This window comes from Peromyscus eremicus, chromosome 10 (genome assembly GCF_949786415.1).
Source record: "Peromyscus eremicus chromosome 10, PerEre_H2_v1, whole genome shotgun sequence".
Lineage (NCBI taxonomy): Eukaryota > Metazoa > Chordata > Mammalia > Rodentia > Cricetidae > Peromyscus > Peromyscus eremicus.
In genome coordinates, this window is record NC_081426.1 from 91,578,457 (window position 1) to 91,596,868 (window position 18,412).

Here is an 18,412-nt window from a genome sequence, read left to right on the forward strand (position 1 = left end):
TTGTTTATTGGTTTTTCAGTACAGGGTTTCTCTGTAGCCTTGGCTGTCCTGGAACTCACTCTGTAGACCAGGCTGGCCTCAAACTAAGAGATCCGCCTATACCTCCACCTCCTGGATCTGCCTGCCTCTGCCTCCTGAATGTTGGTTGGGATTAAACATGTGTGCCAGGCTTATTTTTATTATTTTTAGTTTGTGTGTGTGTGTGTGTGTGTGTGTGTGTGTGTGTGTGTGTACTGTTCGTGTATGTCTATGTGGGTATATGCATGTGAGTACAGGTGCCAGATGAGGCCAGCAGTATAGAAGCTGGAGTTAGAGAGGGTGCTGGGACCTGAAGTTGGGTCCTATGGAAGAGCAGTGAGTGATTTTATCTGCTGAGCCATCTGTCCAGCCCCTCCCTCTGGACTCTCTGTGATGATAAACATGACCAGCAAGAGGAGGACATGGGATGTAGCTGAGAATGATCGTGAACTACTGATCCACTTGGTTGCACTATATTGATATTACTGGCATGTGCTTGAGCAACCACACCTGTTCACATGGTGCTGGGGATTGAACACCAGGCTTTGTGCATGTCAGGTGAGCACTCTACCATCTGAGCTCAGTCCCAGTCCCCTGAAGACGAAATCTACCAATAAACCAAACAGGAAATCAAAGTCCCACTTACAGACCAAGCCAAGAACCCCACTCAGAATTGCTTTTAGTTAATTCATTAAAGACACTGCTTTTATTAAAGCCACAGTGCTGTAATTTTCCATGCACAGGGCTTTGTCTGTGCTACTTTAAAAATGATCACCTTTTATAACATGGACCTTCATCGTTTCTAAGTTACTATTTCTTGTTTTGACTTTTAGGAGTTTTCTGTTCTGGGACAGGATACTTTTGTTGTAGTCAATTAAACAAGTAGTCAGTGTAAATTAAGCTAAAACCAGTTGTGATTGTCAGGTATGTGTAAAATGGGCAATTACAGTGAAATGTAAGTGATCAGAATCCATTCCTGGTAGGAAAACTGCTACATTGTACATGGGTTGGAACAGAACAGTTCTGGAAGAAATGCAGAATTTGCTTATCCAAAAACCTCAGTACTGAGGAAACACTACCAGTTCTAGTAAGAATTGGTACAATGACAAATGGCTGTAACACGAGGCTGCAAACACGTAGACAGGTTTAAGAAAGATGAAACGCTCTTCATTAATAGCACATATAAAATTTTTGCTTACTCCCATCAGTCCTGGGAACAAGGCCAGAATCACGCTCAAGCTAGATATGTTTGAAGTTTGAATTAAAAAACAAGCCAGGTGGTGGTGGCGCCAGTCTTCAATCCCAGCACTCGGGAGGCAGAGGCACCAGATCTCTGTGAGTTTGAGGCCAGTCTGGTCTGCAGAGCAAGTTCCAGGAAAGGCTCCAAAGCTACACAGAGAAACCTTGTCTCAAAAAACCAAACCAAACAAACAGATAGAATTGGTAGGAGTACAACCTCACACTTTATCTAAAACACTGCGACTCTTTGAAGTTAGAGATTACCCCAGAGTCTTGGTGTTTCCTGACAGATTTGAATTGGCCACTGAACTGTGTGTCTAGTACCGGTGTATATTTTAGTGCATTTTAGCTAATTTGTCAAGATCTCATGTAATTGACCTATTAGTTGGAGAATTTAAGAGTGATTCTTATGGTTGAGGCATTACTGGTTGAGTAAGCACACACTATGTTTTTGTGGTATAAGTGAAATTGTCGAAGACTTATGCTGTTGATTTGATTTGATCTCATTTAACCAAATACTTAAGAGTGACTGGCTCTAATAGTGCAGAGAGAGGAAGACAGGTGCTGTACTGTATTAAGCCACAATTCACTTGTAAATTGAACCATGAATATAGACAAGTATTGTCAGTTACCTAGGTTCAGTGTGTTTTGTATGGATGTTTCTACAAGCATAGATAATTTTTAATCATTCATTTAACCCTTCGGATTCCTACTTTCATCCCTTTCTGTCAACGTTAAGAATTCCTACTTACAGAAAGCAGGAAACAACTTTTTATAGACAATAGAACATTGCCTTGAAAAGCCTGGTGGAGATCCTGTAGACTCCCAGAAAGATAGGAAGATCTCTCTGATAGTCCCTGCAGATCATTATCTTTATTCTCAACTTCTCTGTTGGACACCATCTCTGTCCTTTATCATAAGAAAGTGTACTGAGCCGAGAACACTCAGCTCAGCTCTGTTCTGCAGTCAGTCAAGAGTGCCGTGGAAAACACTAGTCTTTCTAATTGGCAGGTGCTTTACCATTAAAAGCAGCCAGGCATGGTGCCACATGCCATGATTATAAAAACTCAAAAGGCTGAGGCAAGAGGCCAGCCTGGGCTTATACATCAGTGTGGCAATTTCAAGGCTACTATGTTGTTTTCAATTCATGGTCTTAAAGAACTCTCAGGCTGATTTCACTCAACCTGAGCTCCACACGTTGTCTAACTCGGGCACTTGAGAAAGTTAGCAATGACTAAATAAGTGTTATGTGAATATGAGAGTAAGCAATTACTGATATTTGTATTTTTTATCATTTAATATATACTTAGAATCTGTACTAAGAACTGTCCTAGGCACATGGGGTCACCAGTTAATGAAACAAACTATACTCAATGTGCTTTACATCTTGGTGTGAAAAATATTCAGTGAGGGCTCTGTAACATATTGTCAGGCAGTGAAAATGCTGCAGAGCACTATGTAATGGATAATGATGTGAGAGAGATGGGGTCAGGACGGGATAGTGCTGCTGCTTTAGACTGAAAAGTCTCTTTGTGAAGTCACAGTTGATTACATGACTGAATGAAGTGGCCAGCCCCAGCCAGTCCCTATGGCTAGAGTTGAGCCTGTCAGGACCAAAATGGAGAGAGTGAGTAGTAGAAGTGGAGAGAAGCCTGGTGAAGAACTGTGTAGGGAACTGTAAACTGAAAGAGGATTGTAAATTTTTATTTTAAGTGTGATGAGATGTCATAAAGCAGAGAACGAATATGGTGGACCAACACTGAAAAAGTATCACTGTAGTGAAATAGACTCTAGGTAATGAGAGGAACTGTAATGTCCTGTTACCATAATTTCTAGACCTTCACTGTATGGTATGTTACTCAGAGCGCATGCATGGTCATTGATGTGTACAGTTGTCAAAAGTGAATAAAATTCTAAAGTTCATTTTCTCTGTTGCCGTAGTCGCCTTTCAAAAGCTTTTGAGTCTTATGTGCTCTGACTATTTGAGCAGTACAGATACATGTCAGGGAGCACTGTGCGAGACAGTTGAGAGAGAGTAGCTTACTTTGTAGTGCAGTAGTAGAGGCATGGAACTGGTCAGTTACATTTAAGACATAATTTGAAAGTAGAACCAACAGAAATTTCTAAGAGAATGCTTCTGGAATGTAAGGGAAAAATAGCAGCTGATTGATGCCAAATAAATGACTTTAATTCTATTCAGAGCAATAGTAGTTGGGATCAAAGATTCAGTTTTGTTTTATATGGTGCTGGAGAATGACCCTAGGGCCTTTTGCATATGAGGCAGATGTTTTGCCACTGTGTTAAATCTCCAGCCCTAAGAACTCAATTTGGGGTTTGATAAATGACATTTCTTAGATTGATTATCATATGAGTATCACTAAGTTTAGCTACATAGAATTTAGTGTTATAAAACTATTCCAGTTACGAGTTTTGCATTGATCATCTGCTGCACTGCAACATACCAGGTCTATATACTATGGACTTTTTTTTGTCACCGAGGACACAACTATTTGTTCTGTGAATATATCAGAAAAGTCCCCAGACTTCCAGCTTAGGGTTAGGCAGATTTATGAACCTGCTTACATGATCATATAGAAACTCATAATTAAAAAGTGAAATAATTATATCTAGAAATTTCAAAAGTTTCTAAGTGGGCCTAAGGAACAATAGAAGTAAAGTGGAGGAAGTCAAGTGAAGAAAATGTATAGAGTGCTATTCTTGATGCATACAACGCTGGAGAGGTCTACGGTACGTGTTAGGCATGAGGGACACCAGGAGTGGTATATGTTATTGGAAGTGAAGATAAGCGTTCACTGACAGATTTCCTGTGAGCCTGGCATGGTAGCCAGTGCCCGGAATCCAGCTTTCAGGAGAACTGTTAGAGGTGAGGCCAGGTGTGGGTAGTGAGGCTGCAGACCAGCCAGAGCTACAGAGTGGGACCCAGTCTGTGCTGGTTGGTTTTTGTCAACTTGACACAAACCTAGACATACCTGGGAAAGGGCATCTCAATGGAAGAATTGCTTTAGTAAGATTGTCCTACGGTCACGTCTGTGGGGCATTTTCTTGATTAGTGATTGGTGTGGGGTGTTGTCACCCTGGTCAGGTGGTCCTGGGAGCTCTAAGAAAGCAGCCATGAAAAGCGACCCAGTAAGCAGCATCCTCCATGGACTCTGCTTCAGTTCCAGCCTCCAGGTTTCTGCCTTGAGTTCCTGGCCTGGCTTCCCTCAGTGATGGACTGTGAGGAGATAATGTGTAAGCCAACTAAACCCTCTCCTCCCCAAGTTGCTTTTGGTCACGCTCGTTATCTTTATCTTTTTCAGCAACAGAAAACCAAATTAGAACACATAACATAATTGGAGAGAAATATGGTGGAGGGAATTAAAGTGAATTATTAAATGGAGAGAAATATGGTGGAGGGAATTGAAGTGAATTATTAAAGTCATTTTCAAGGTTTCCTCTACTACTTCTTAAGGAATTGGCTTTTATATGCCATATGGCAAATCATTATAATCTATCATCTTTTTCCTCTATTCTTACATAATTCCCAGTGATAAAATGGGATAGCCTAAAATTTAACCCCTTAGGACCACTAGGAGGTAGGGAGACTTGAGCATGGACTTAGAGAAAAAACACATCTGAGTGTACTATTTCATTCATTAAATAAGGAAGTAGAAAATGTATATAAATAAAGCAGACTTTGTGAAGGAACTTGAAATTTAACTGTAGTTAAGGTATGATATATATGTTCATTATATCAGCAGTGTTGGGTATTTAGACATGAGATCCTGACATAGTTCTGAGTCATGAACCTTTGAAAAAGGTTTTTGAGTTTTCACTGTAGTCCTCTACAGGAATATATGTACTGTATTAATGAGTCATCCTGTCACATCCTTTGTTTTAAGAATGGGGCTTTCAGAAGCTGTATTTCATGTACAAATGCCATTTATGTAGTATTTTTGAAATGAGTTGAAATTATTTCAATAAAAAGGAGATCATGGATTTTTATATTATTATCTTGAGTGGAAAAAAGTAAAATGTTCTGTAAATAGAGGATAAGTACAAAGTCACTAACAATGTGATCCATGAAAATACAGTTCTGTAGTTAAGTGTGAGCTATGAGTAGATAGCCTGCCTGTGTAGCAACACTCCAACCTGGGACATGTTTCTATTTGTTCAGAGGGGAGATTAGCAACAACAACCACAAACTGGGAGTTCCTCCATTACCCCATCAGAAGACCCAGGAGGGAATTAAGAGGGCAGTTTGCTTATTGTTGGCAAGCTTTTCTAGAATTTAGGTTGAGAAATAATGTCCCTTATCATTAGCATCACTCTAAGAAAAGTTGTAGTTTAAGCCAAAGGTGGTAATCATACATGCTAGAAAAAATGTAGTATGGTGATAAGAGTTTGTCTTAGGGTTTCTATTGCTGTGAAGAGACACCATGACCACAGCAACTCTTATAAAGGAAAACATTTAATTGGGGCTGGCTTGCAGTTCAGAGGTTCAGTCTATTATCATCATGGTGGGAAACATGGCAGTGTGCAGGCAGACATGGTATTGGAGAAGGAGCTGAGAGTTCTACATCTTGTGCAGGTGTGGGCATAGCTTGAGCATATATGTGACTTCAAAGCCTGCCTCCACAGTGACACACTTCCTCTGATAAGACCACACCTACTCCAAGAAAGCCACATCTCCTAAGAGTGCCACTCTCTGTGAGGGCCATTTTATTTCAAGCCACCACATTCCACTCCCTGGCCCCCAAGGACTTGTAGCCACATCATAATGCAAAAATGCATTAAGTTTAACTTCAAAAGTCCCCATAGTCTATAACAGTCTCAAACTTACTTAAAAGTCTAAGGTTCAAAGTTTCTTCTGAGATTCATGTAATCTCTTGACTATAATCCCCTATAAAATAAAAAAGCAGACCACATACTTCCAACATATAATGGCAAAGGATATATATTACTATTCTAAAATGTAGGGAAGGGAGCATAGTGAGGAAACACTGGACCAAAGCAAGATGGAAAACCAGCTGGTCAAACTCCAAACTCTGCATCTCTATGTCTTATGTCAAAACAGTCTTCAGATCTCCAACTCCTTTCAGCTTTGTTGACTACAATACACTTCTTTCTCTTGGGCTGGTTCCACTCCCTGTTAGCATTTTTTCCTTGGCAGGTGTCCCACGGCTCTGGCATCTCCCAACATCTTTTGGTCTCCAAAGCAATCTAGGGTTCACCTTCACAGCTTCATGAAATGGCCTCTCTACACCTCCATTCAGGGACACCCCTGACACATGCCTGGCCTTAGTGGCTTTCCTTAGCCACAGAGAGAAATTCCAGAATGTCTTTCTTCTGTCCTTAATTCTAAAGCCAGAACCACTTGGCCAAAGCTGCCAAGCTTTGCTCTTGCTGGGGCTGAAACATGGCCTCCTCTTTCAATTACATCTTCACTAGCTTTCTGCTTTCCATGGTTTCCTTCACTGCCTGAGCTTGGCTGTTCTGAAATTTGCTCTGTAGACCAGGCTGGTCTCAAACTCAGAGATCTGCCAGCCTCTGCCTTCTGAGGAATATATCACCACACCCAACTCCAAGCTTTTCTTTGTTGCCTTTTCACAAATTGGAAATTTAGCTGGGTGGAATCTTGCCCTGAGATCACTCACCACTTTCTTTATTCCATTTCTTAATCTGTTTATCTCCTTGAATACAGGACTTAGCTCCATTCCACTTTCTGGTGCTTTTTTCCTCAAATATTTTTCCTTGCTCTTTTCATTATATATCTTCGTTAGAGTTAACCCTAGTAACCACACAGTAGAGTCTGTACTAGGCTCTTTTGAGATTTCCTCTGTCAAGGGAATTATTCCAAATTTCTTCACATTAGTCTCAGACAAACTTACAGTCAAGGGCAAAAAGCAGCCACATTCTTCACCAAAATATCATAAGAATGATCTCTAGGCAACATACTAAAATTCTTCACTGAAACCTCCTAGCACCACTGTCTTCCATGTTTACACTGGTGTGGCCCATTAAGCAGTGCTTAAAGCAGTTCACTACTTTCCTAACCCAAAGTACCAAAGTCTACAATTCCTAAAAACAAACAAACAACAACAACAACAAAAACCCCACATGGTCAGGCCTATCACAACAGTACCCCAGTCCCTGGCCCCCATAATCTCATAGGCCACTCTCCAACCTGTTGAGCTGTCTGCAGCTTGTGCAGTGTGCTCCAGGTTTGCAGCTTTGTGAGCATGTGTAGATGTTAGAGGATAACCTCAGGCGTCAGGCTTCACCTTCTTCAGCTCAGTTTTAAGTGGAACATTTGGAAATAGAGATCTTTGAAAGGACATCAACACTCTTTGAACCCTGTAGTAGAATTGTCTCTTTTGCTTTTGCATGGTTCCCCAGCCTGAAAGTTAACACATGACCCAACATTTCATACGTCTAGATAACTAAAGTCCTTTGCTGATTGGAGTACAGAGAGGTGTTCTCAGGGTGCTTCATTCATGTAGGCTCTTGCTCATGTTACATATATTACAATGTTCATTTATACTGGGTCACATTTTTTCATGCTCATTAGTCATATTCCTCTGGTTAAGTCTTATTTTCATAATCTAGAATCTTCAGATATCTTAGATATTCCTAGTAAAATCACTGCAGTGGAGATGATCGCAGAAATAAACATCAAATAATAATTGCTGTTCTGTGGCCTCAGCTATGGTTCGTTTTAAGTACCCCAGTGTTTATAACCTATTGGTCCTAGGTAAAGATTTCCTTTTTTGTCTATTTATAAGAATTGAGTGTTTCTTGTGAAACTTCCCTGTTTCTCCACAAAGCATATATCAACCTGTTGTGTTATGTGATACCTCTAACTGGATGTGTACATCTGGTTTCTCTCTGGCTTATTGAATTCTGTGCACTCAGTAAGCAGAGTGTAGGCTGGGGTGCATGATTGGCTAGGGGTGGAGCAGGAAGAAGTCCTTTGTGGGGAAGTAGTCGTCACATCAACAGTTCTGGGGTCAAAAACACTTGTGTTCACTGTAGGAAATTGAATGCTTAATTCAAAATTGTGTCTCCCCTCTTGAAAGCAACCTTTCAGTATCATCTGCCGTTACCACATAAATTTTATTTGGGTTCATTTCTAGCCTCAAGTCATTGCTTTATGCCTTCAAAAACAATAAGATTTTCTTTAAGGCAGCATGCCTCCTTAACAAAATATTTGTTCATGATCACTCTAAGAACAGTTTATCACTTACTTGAGTCTCTTTTAAAATATTTATTTATTTATTTTTGGTAGAAAACCTGACTAAACTGATAGGAGGGAACCGTTTTTCCCACATAATGTGAACATAGATCTCCTTCAGATTGTTAATGGTTGAGAGTATGGGATGCCGAGAACTTTGGAGGGCTTGTTTCAGAGTGGACAGTGTAAACACTACTGCTTCTGTAATCCAGGAAGCACAGAGTCCAGAGATTATCTGAAGTGGTGGAATAAGATTGTATGAAAGATACATGAGGATGTTTCTATTTTCTTTCTCTTTCTCATTCTTTTTTTTATCAAACATTCTTTTAAAAAATGTTATTAGCCTACCTTAATTATACAAAATAGTGGGTTTTTTGATGACATTTTCATATCTGTTTAAATGTTTCATGATTATATTCACCCATTACCTCTCCCTCATCATCATCATCACCTTCTTTTCCCAAGTTGTCCCTTTCATTTTTTTAAACAGAGTTTCTATAAATAAAACATGAGATATTTGTCTTTTTGAGTCTGGCTTATTTCCCCAACATGATGATCTTGAATTGTGTTTTTGTTTGTTTGTTTTTCTTAAAAACAATATACTTTTGTTGCTGTTTTTTTAACTAAAATTATTTTTATTTTATGTGTATGAATATTTGGCTTGGATCCTTTTCAGAAAGTCTTCCAGCAAGTGCTCCTAATATGACATGGGTTTCTGGCTATGCTAAATGCTTAATGTACTTAGATGTCCATTTCTTTTTTTAGATTAGTGACTTTTCTGCTACAGTTTCTGTGAACAGGTTTCCTATGCCTTTAGTCTGTATCTTAGTTCCCTTTCTTATAACACAAACTGGTAAGTTTAGTTTTGTAATAATTTTTGTTTGTGTTTTGTTTGTTTTTGAGACAGGGTCTCTTGTATCTCAACTTTTGCCTCAATTTGTTACATGACTGAGGGTGAACTTGAATTTCTGATGTTTCTACCTTTGTATCCCAAATGCAGAATTACAGGCATATGCCACTGGGTCTGTTTTTTTTTTTTTTTTTTTGGTTTTTCGAGACAGGGTTTCTCTGTGTAGCTTTGCGCCTTTTCCTGGAACTCACTTGGTAGCCCAGGCTGGCCTCGAACTCACAGAGATCCTCCTGGCTCTGCCTCCCGAGTGCTGGGATTAAAGGTGTGCGCCACCACCGCCCGGCCTGGGTCTGGTTTTTATGTGATAAGCAGATCAAATTCAAGACTTTACATATATCAGACAAGCACTCTACAAACTGAGCTACACCTCCAGCTCCTCCATCCAGAGGGCTTGAGTGCTGGGATGGTCGAGCTTGTTTTGGTGGTGGTTATTTTATTGTTGTTCTTCAACTCTGTCTTCACTTCCTGGGATTCCTCTGTCTTCCTGGTCTAGCCTGTGGTGAGTGCTTTCCACTGTTGATTTGGTCCATTGAACTTTTTGTTTCCAGATTTTTATAGATGTTTTGTTGTTGTCAAATCTCTTTGTTCATTTTTTTTTTGTCAAAGTCTTCCCAGAAAAAAAATTACCTTATTGTTTTGAGTTACCTTATTTATTTATTTGTTTATGAATGACCTCACAGATCTTCATAGATCCTCTGGGAGGTCGTTGATAGTTTTAATGGTTTTGGATTCTTTGGAATTTCCACTATTGTTTTGTCTCTGTATTCAGATTTTAAAGAATTAGGACTTTTGGAGAAGTACTGTTGCCTCGATCATTCATGTATTTTGTGTTTCTGTATTGATGTTTGCAGTTGTCCTACCTTGTCTTGGCAAAGTTCAGCAGTCGCTTTCTTTTGTGTTCTGCTTGTTCAGTTTGGACAGCACACTGTCAGCAGTCGAAGCAAGGGCAGTTTCTTGCCCAGTGGCTAACTTTTGCCACATTGAAAGCAAACTCCATATGAATGTCTTTGATGCCCATCATCTTCTCTGAAGTAGATTGGTGCTGCCAGGAGCAGACGTGTCTCACTGTCATGAAAAGCCTTATGTTATTAAAACATCTTAAATACCATATTCTGTAGTCTCTGAAGTGTTTGAAGTCTATCTAAAATATAATCTGTTTGACCTTGAAAACATACCTAACCTAACTACAAGTTTGATTGTTACAGATGACTAACTACTAACCTACATTTCCATAATTCTCCTAAATAGTGTGTAATAATAGGCATTATGGACTAGAACTTTACATTTTAAAATGAGCTGCATAGGTACAATACCTTAAACATATAGAAACATGTAGAAATACATATACAGTATGTTAAAACAAAAATAACCTTAAATTTGTATTAGTATACAAAAAAACCATACCACTGTAAAGGCTGGCCTTGAACTTAGAGGTCCGCCTGCCTCTGCCTCCCAAACACCAGGATTAAAGGCGTGTACCGCCATGCCCAGCCCTCTCATTACTCTTTGATAGCAGAAATAATTACAGTCACTTAAGTTAAAAGACACCTCGGAGTCCATAATTAAAAGCCTTCTCAATATATCATAGGTCCACATTTCAGTCCGGTCTCTGCAGCTCGAACTTCTCTCCCTAGTTAGGTTCCTGTGGTGGGAGACAGTCTGCAGAGTCTCTTCTCCCTGCTGGCAAGGTGCGCTATCTGTCCACACCGCACTTCGAACTGAGAACAAAGGGGGTGGAGAGGTGGGCAGTCTTTCCCCTGACTCGAACCGAGTATGTGGTTAAGGATGACCCTTGCTGTTTCCCATGGGTCTTTAAGAGTCTACTGGAACCACACTGCCTATGACCACCCGGACGAAGGTGTTCCTCCACCTAGCCAGCCTAACACTAGGGCCTCAGCCTGTGTTTCTCCCCTTCTCGTCTCCTTTTCTTCCTCTTCTTGCTGCTGTGAAATATTGGGTGGTCTCTGTGCACTTATGTTATACTTTGGGTAAGCCCCCACCCCTCACTCACATCTAGCCATCCCACCTCCTAGTGCTGGGGAGGAATCTGTTTCTTGTCTTGTTTTTGTTTTAATTTTTTATTTATTCTTCTCTCATACATACATCTTGGCCCCAGTTCCCCCTCCCTTCACTCCTCCCACCTTCCCTCTCTCCTAGAGTCTCCTCCTCAGTCTCTGTGACCCCCCTGAGCCCTGCTTAGTTGGTTATGTGGACCCAAGCTCTCCTGGTGTGGGAACCTGTGTTTTAAACAGCTTTTCAACATGAATCTTACAGACGCTATAAGTCACCTGTTCAGTGTATTCCTGCTGTGGCTTCAATGTCTATGCAGGTTGTGCAGCTACCATTACTGCCTGCATTTTGGGACATTCTCGTCCTCCAGGAAAGGTTTCCACTGTGAGAAACTTGCCCTCTGCCCTCCCCCACCCATGAGACTGTGGCCCACTTTGATACCATGTGCCCGCTCACTCTTGGGGGACCTCAGGGTGATAACCAATGCCCTCAAATGTCTAAAGTGTGTGTATCAGATACTGGCCTAACTCAAGAGAACAAGCACTTCACGTGGTCCCAGTGCAGCCTCTTTCACTCCCTTGAGGTGAGAGGAAGGCCCCTTCCCACACCCCTTCAGTTTTAGGGGAGACATGAGACCCAGCACAACTCTCTTCAAAGAAGCCCTGCTTGTGCAGTTTCTTTATTGAGGGTGTGTAGGCTTAGGAGCCATCTAACCGGTTCTCAGACTCTTTGGAAACTTGCTACGGGGTATTCGTTCTCGCAGTTATGCTGGTATCTGATTGCTAATAGTATCTTGATGCCTCTGTTGAAACCTCACTTTATTAAAACATTTCATGAGGAAGATAATAACCCACCTATCTCTTAGCAATGCATCTCCTGTTATAATGATATGCTGTTGTTATAATGAAGCATATGAAAACCTAGAAACATTTGGTGTGGGCAGAGGTGTGAGTAAATAACCTCATTTCTTACACAAGCTAAATCAAGAACTCTGATTCTCTCAAGTAATAGTTCTTTTTTGTTTTTTCAGTATACATACTGATAAACAGGTTAAAAGACAAGGCTGGCCTCACTTGTAGCTGGAATTGCTTCTCTCTCTCTCTCTCTCTCTCTCTCTCTCTCTCTCTCTCTGGGTGTGTGCGTGTGCGTGTGCGTGTGCGTGTGTGTGTGTGTGTGTGTGTGTGTGTGTGTGTGTATTCCTAAGTATGTAAGTAGAAGCTGCGCAGCCTGTGTGATGGTCTTTGCATGTGTGTGTGTCCTGGGCTGACAGTTGGTGATGGAAACCGGTTGGTATGCTTTTCCCTGGAGAAGACCTTGCCTGTAGTTCTTTGTCTAGGCTTGAGACCTCTTGAGCTTTTCTCTTCCATGTTAGCATGTCAACTGATGTCAACCTCACTCAGCTCGTGTCTCAGCAGCCATGTTGTGAGTCTTTCTGGGTGTATTTCTTGACATTTATAGGAGACACAGTTTCACAGCAGACTCTCTGTTCCTCTCTGTCTCTTACAATCCTTCACCACCTCTTTCACAATGATCCCTGAGCCTTACCTTGAGGCAGGAGCTGTATTGTAGATATATCAGCTAGGACTGGGCTCCACAACTTCTCATTTTTATCAATTGTGGTTTTTATGTAATATTCTCTATTTGTTGCAAAGACAAGTTTCCTAATAGAAGTTGGCTAGGTTTTCCAGTACCAGGCATGGTTTCCCTCTTGTTAAATGGAACTTAAGTTCAATTAGAGAGCTGTTGGTTACCTATAAGGTATGCAGGACACTACTGCACCCTTAGCATTATCGTGCTGTGCTGGTTGTTGTGTGGATCGTAGGCATCACAGCTGGGTCTGACTATTGGTTGCCTCCTTCCTTTGGAAGCTTGCATGGCACCTTCTGTTACTGTGAAAGTTAGTTCTCAGGGAGGAGGCATTCATGTCAGATCCACCTCAGGGTCTCTGGGCCTATATCCAAAGTGCACAGTGTCTTCAACAATAGGAACTTGCCTTCCACCTCTGGTAGAAAACCAACAGCAATAGCAATAGCCTCTGTTTTGGAAGTCTCTTGGACAACCTCGACCAACGACTAAAACAAGGGCTTCTTATGCCTTGTGCTGGTTTTTGCTAGGTAGTCTATGTCTCATATAGGGATCATTGTCAGCTCGAATGGGAACTTTTCATTTAAACTATATATGTATATTTATATACCAACTTTCATGTATTGTAGATACTTTAAGGTAGATCACTACTAGTGGGACTACTTAAAACTTTTTCAGAATCCTTACCATTATTTTACCCTCCTCCTTCTGTATTTATCTTCCCTCCCCTAACTAGAGGCTGCCCATTTTTTCCATTTACTTCTTCACATCACATACATGTGTTCTTGGTGGTTGGGTAAATGCGGTCACCTGTCTAAATCAGATGTTTTTTGTGAGCTAGTTTTTAAAAATTGTAGTTATCTTAACTACATTGTTTAACACGTGTAGTTCCTCTAGTCTGTTTCTGACCCCAATGGGCTCTGTCGACAGCCAGTGCTCACCTACACCCCGCTGGGCTCTGTCTACCAGCCAGTGCTCACCTACACCCCGCTGGGCTCTGTCTACAGCCAGTGCTCACCTACACCCCGCTGGGCTCTGTCTACAGCTAGTGCTCACCTGCACCCCGCTGGGCTCTGTCTACAGCCAGTGCTCACCTACATTAGCATCTTGGTTAAGCAGATTTTGTGGAACCACAAGTCTTAGAAGTCATTGTAAAGGATCCATTTCTCTGAGATACATCAGCTCAGGAAAATGCATATGGGAGGCTTTTAAGAAGCTACATTTTCTCCTTCCCAAATTAAAGTAGAATTGTTGAGCCCAATAGAAAAATCTTAAATTTGATCAGTATATCACCTACTGAAACACTAGAAAAGTTGTTATAAAAATATTGCCTCAGAGAAACTTTCTGGTCTTTTGTTAATTCAGTTACTGCACGGTGTTAAATGATAAAACATAGTCACAGGCTTAACTTCCTTTCTCAGCATAGCTACCCAAAGGGGCTTCACCATTATTACTGTTCCCAAGCCACAGATGGGAAACAGGTACTGAGGGGAAATGCCTTTCCTAGGAGCAAGTGGGGAATTAACAGCATAGTTGAGTCTAGAAATAGTTAATTCCCTTCAGTGTAAAATTTTCATGATAACATACATGTTAAAGAGTATAGAAATGAGTTAATGATCACAAGGAATGTGTTGCTTTGTATTCCCATTTCCTCTTCTGATGCCTGTGGGGTCTTCTCTCTGTTCCTCTTTGTATTTGAGATGGAAAGGATGACGCTTGGAGCTGAACACCAAAAAGCCTTAACTACTTACTTCGTCATCTGTCGTTCGGTGACCTCCCGGTCTCCTGTGCTTTCTGTCTGCTCTCATGAAGTAGTCCCCTCACTCTGCCCAAGAGCCTGTGCGGTTAACACTGTTAGGCAGACCAAGAAGTTGTTCTGAGGGGCTTTCTTCCGGTTTCTTCACTTTTCCCAAGTTTAAGTCTGTAGGTTGTATGTAGATTGAAGGCCGCACTGAAAAATTGCGTAGCTGGGAGTGCATAGCTTGCTCCTGAACAGTGCTTCCACTGATAAAAGTGCAGTTACGTTGCTTATGAACAAACTTTCTCTTTTACTGCCTAGGTAATATGCATGTGTCACTAGCAGAGGCCCTGGAGGTTCGGGGTGGACCACTGCAGGAGGAGGAAATATGGGCTGTATTAAACCAGAGTGCTGAAAGTCTCCAAGAATTATTCAGAAGAGGTAAGTCACGTTTTAAAACATGTTTTATTTTGCATGTTGAGTAGCTAGAAAACGGTAACCAATAGTAAATTACATTTGTTTCAGTTGTCTTGGTTTTGGTAGAGTGTAGAAAGAAATGCCTAATTATATGCTTCTCAGGGCTGGAAAAGTTCAATTTGCTTGCATTAATTTGAACACAGTACATATGCCTGCCACAGCACCAGTTACTGGAAGCAAAGTGATTCTCAAAATAAAAGCACTTCCTATTTGTGGGGAGCTTATGTTCCTGTGCAGAAAGTAACTATTAATAAAACACTGATAGAAGCAACTGTTACTGTGACAAGGGTTGTGAAGCGGGGCATTCGGTGACTCTGAGATCACAAAGGAGGAAGGGTGGACGTGGGTGGAAGGGAGAAGAAAGCCGCCCATGCATTAAGTTTCCCAGAGCTCATGCCTCACAGGAAACTAGGGCTTGGCCTGGTGAGAGGGAGTGAAGAAAATATTCCTGGCATAGAGCGCAGCAGGTACATTCCTGCTGCTGCACCTCAGGCCATGCGGATTAGGTTAGTAGTTGGGTATTTCTCTTGTAGGTGGGCACTTGGTCCAGAGGTTGAATTGCATCTGGGAGCTGGAAGTTAGTTGGACTTTGGGTGTCCAAAATTATTTGCTGTTGCCTGGCGGTGGTGGCTCACGCCTTTAATCCCAGCACTCAGGTGGCAGAGCCAGGCAGATCTCTGTGAGTTCGAGGCTAGGCTGGTCTACAGAGCGAAGGCTAGCCTGGTCTACAGAGCAAGATCCAGGACATGTACCAAAACTACACAGAGAAACCCTGTCTCGAGAACCCCTACCCCCCTAAAAAAAACCTGTTTGCTGTTTTGTGGTTCATGTCCTATGGACACCACCTGTGTGGACAAAGAACCTTATCTAATGGAAGAGTCTGTCTTTAAAACTTCGTTGAGTGGCTGGGTGGAGTGGTGCACACCTTTAATCCAAGTACTCTGGAGGCTGAGGCAGGTGAATCTCTGTGAGTTTGAGGCCAGCCTGGACTACAGAGTGAGATCCAGGACAGCCAGGGCTGTTACATAGAGAAACCCTGTCTAAAAAAAAAAAAAAAAAAAGCCAATAAATAGTCTTCAAAGTGTGGGATCTGGACCAATGGTAGAGTCTCACTGACACCTTGTTAGAATGTAAATGATTAGGCCCACACCACAGACCCACCAAAGTAGGAGACTCTCAGGGGAACCCAGGAGTTTGTCCTTGAGGACATTGTGATGCATACTGCAGTTTGAGAAATATCATAGGACAGAATTAGTAACTGCCATGTGGCATGGGAACCCCTCTCTGGGATATGTAGGGGTGAACATGAAGGAGTATCTAGATAGATGGAAGAGTGGAGACCAGGCTTGGGAAGATGGCTGAAGCTTGGTTGCTGATACTGTTGATTTTGAGTTCAGGGGGGAACTTGAACAAAAAGTACCAGGGCCCAGGGATGCTACTTGTTAACGCGGGGACTGCTTGTTACTCAGAGGGACCACTTCTTACTGAGGGGGACTGCTTATTACCCAGGAGGACCGATTGTTACCAGGGGACTGCTTGTTCTGGAGAGACTGCTTGTTACTGAAAGGGGTGCTTGTTACCCAGCAGCTTGGAAGACTGTTACTGAGAAGACCTTTGTTCACAGTTGGGATTAGTCTAGGTAACAGAATTCCTTTTTCCTAAAGTCAGTTACAAAATCTTGTTTATTTTAAATAAACACTGTTGTTCCACTTGCTTCAGTAAACTTTTTCAGAAAATTCAGAATTATAGGCAGTGCAAAGTATAGAAGTATATAGCCAAAGTATAGATCATATAGCCATGCTTCAGAAGTGTCTGACTCAATTGGCAGTTAACAATAGTCAATTAATGTTAAGAAACATCTCCTTGTGGGGTGCTGTAGGAGGGGCCAATGAATGGAAGGTGTCATTGTTGCCCTTTGGGCATTGATTCAGATCAGACGAATGCATGTGAGAAGAAACAGTGTGCCAGAGGAGTGACAGAGACAGTGAGCACTACCGATGTTCAGAGGAGGGAGAGATAGCAGGTCTGTATTACACCAACTGCCCATGACTCACAGCATGGGAAGCGTCTTGCCCACTCTCAGTACCCTGAGGGCTTTTCCTTCTTTCAAATTTCATAAGGCTGCTAGAGATTGAAAGCTTGTATTTACAGTCCTCATTGTTGAGTAGTGATTGTTGCATAATAATACATTGGCACTTTACACGAAAGACACATTAGCTGTATTGTAACATTCACCGTGAGGCAGCTGGGTCTCACACACTGTCCAATGGGAGTTGCTTACTGGATGGCCCTCGGTATAAGTAGCTAGCAGAAGAATATCAGTAATAAGAACAAATTAAGTTTGACTCTCTTGACAGTTAGGGAATCACCAGTTATTGTAATTGCCAATTGGAAATTTCCACTTGTTAGGAAAAAGCAAGTGATTGATTTACAGGAAATCTTTACATTTGATAATGCTGCGTCATTTTCCTACAAGTTTTCCTCCTGACTCTGATACAGCAAACAAATGAAATGATCACTGGTTGGTTAGTCGGGATAGACTGTGGTTGTCTTGATGCTTTAGAGATGTTTATGAGTTACCCTGGAAGTTAGTGGGGAAAGGAGATAAAATGTGTGTGCTCCTGAACTGTGTTTTCCCATCTTGACCATCTTCATTTTTCTGTGACTCGTGTGTAAACCTTCCTCTGGTTCTTGTTGGCAGTTTTCCCACTGTTGGCTGGAGTCTGTAGTGCTGTGTCCTTTCAGGGTGCGTGTGCTGTATACTGCTAAAATTTCTGGGGTAGGAGGTGGGAGCAGCACTCCTGGGAGATTACTGAGCAAGGGGCAAGAAATAACCCAGTTCTCCCTTTACAGTTTCCTATCAATTTAAAGTTTTTAGCGTTTTTTAAAAACCAAGGTCTTTATTACTATTATTCATAGGGTAGTGATGCTGAAACATGACCTTATTGGAAGATACCATCTTCAAAGGAGTTTGTCCTCAGAAAAGGGAAAACAGGGAACTGTTACCGTTCACTAACCAGGGTAGTGACGACAGAGTTGTCCTCCTTCGTTTGGTCTGTGTTCTTGCTCTGTGTCCTGAGTGTACACCATCTGTGGGTTTACTGATCAAAGTCTTGAGGATTTCTTGTGGTTGCACATATAATCCGGCTTTGTAGTTATTCTGTGGTGATTTGAAAAGAATGTGTATGGTGATATTTTATTT

General features: G+C 41.6%; 1 protein-coding gene across 5 annotated transcripts in view; it reads left to right on the forward strand.

The window, feature by feature from the left end:
* Window positions 1-18,412, forward strand: part of Ptpn13 (protein tyrosine phosphatase non-receptor type 13) — a 182,519-nt gene that overhangs the window by 21,561 nt on the left and 142,546 nt on the right. For all 5 annotated transcript variants that reach the window (XM_059274841.1, XM_059274843.1, XM_059274842.1 and 2 more), the window contains exon 2: window positions 15,055-15,174. In XM_059274841.1, the coding sequence (XP_059130824.1) occupies window positions 15,060-15,174 (115 nt within the window). In that variant the 5' untranslated portion in view covers window positions 15,055-15,059. The remainder of the gene's footprint in view (window positions 1-15,054; window positions 15,175-18,412) is intronic.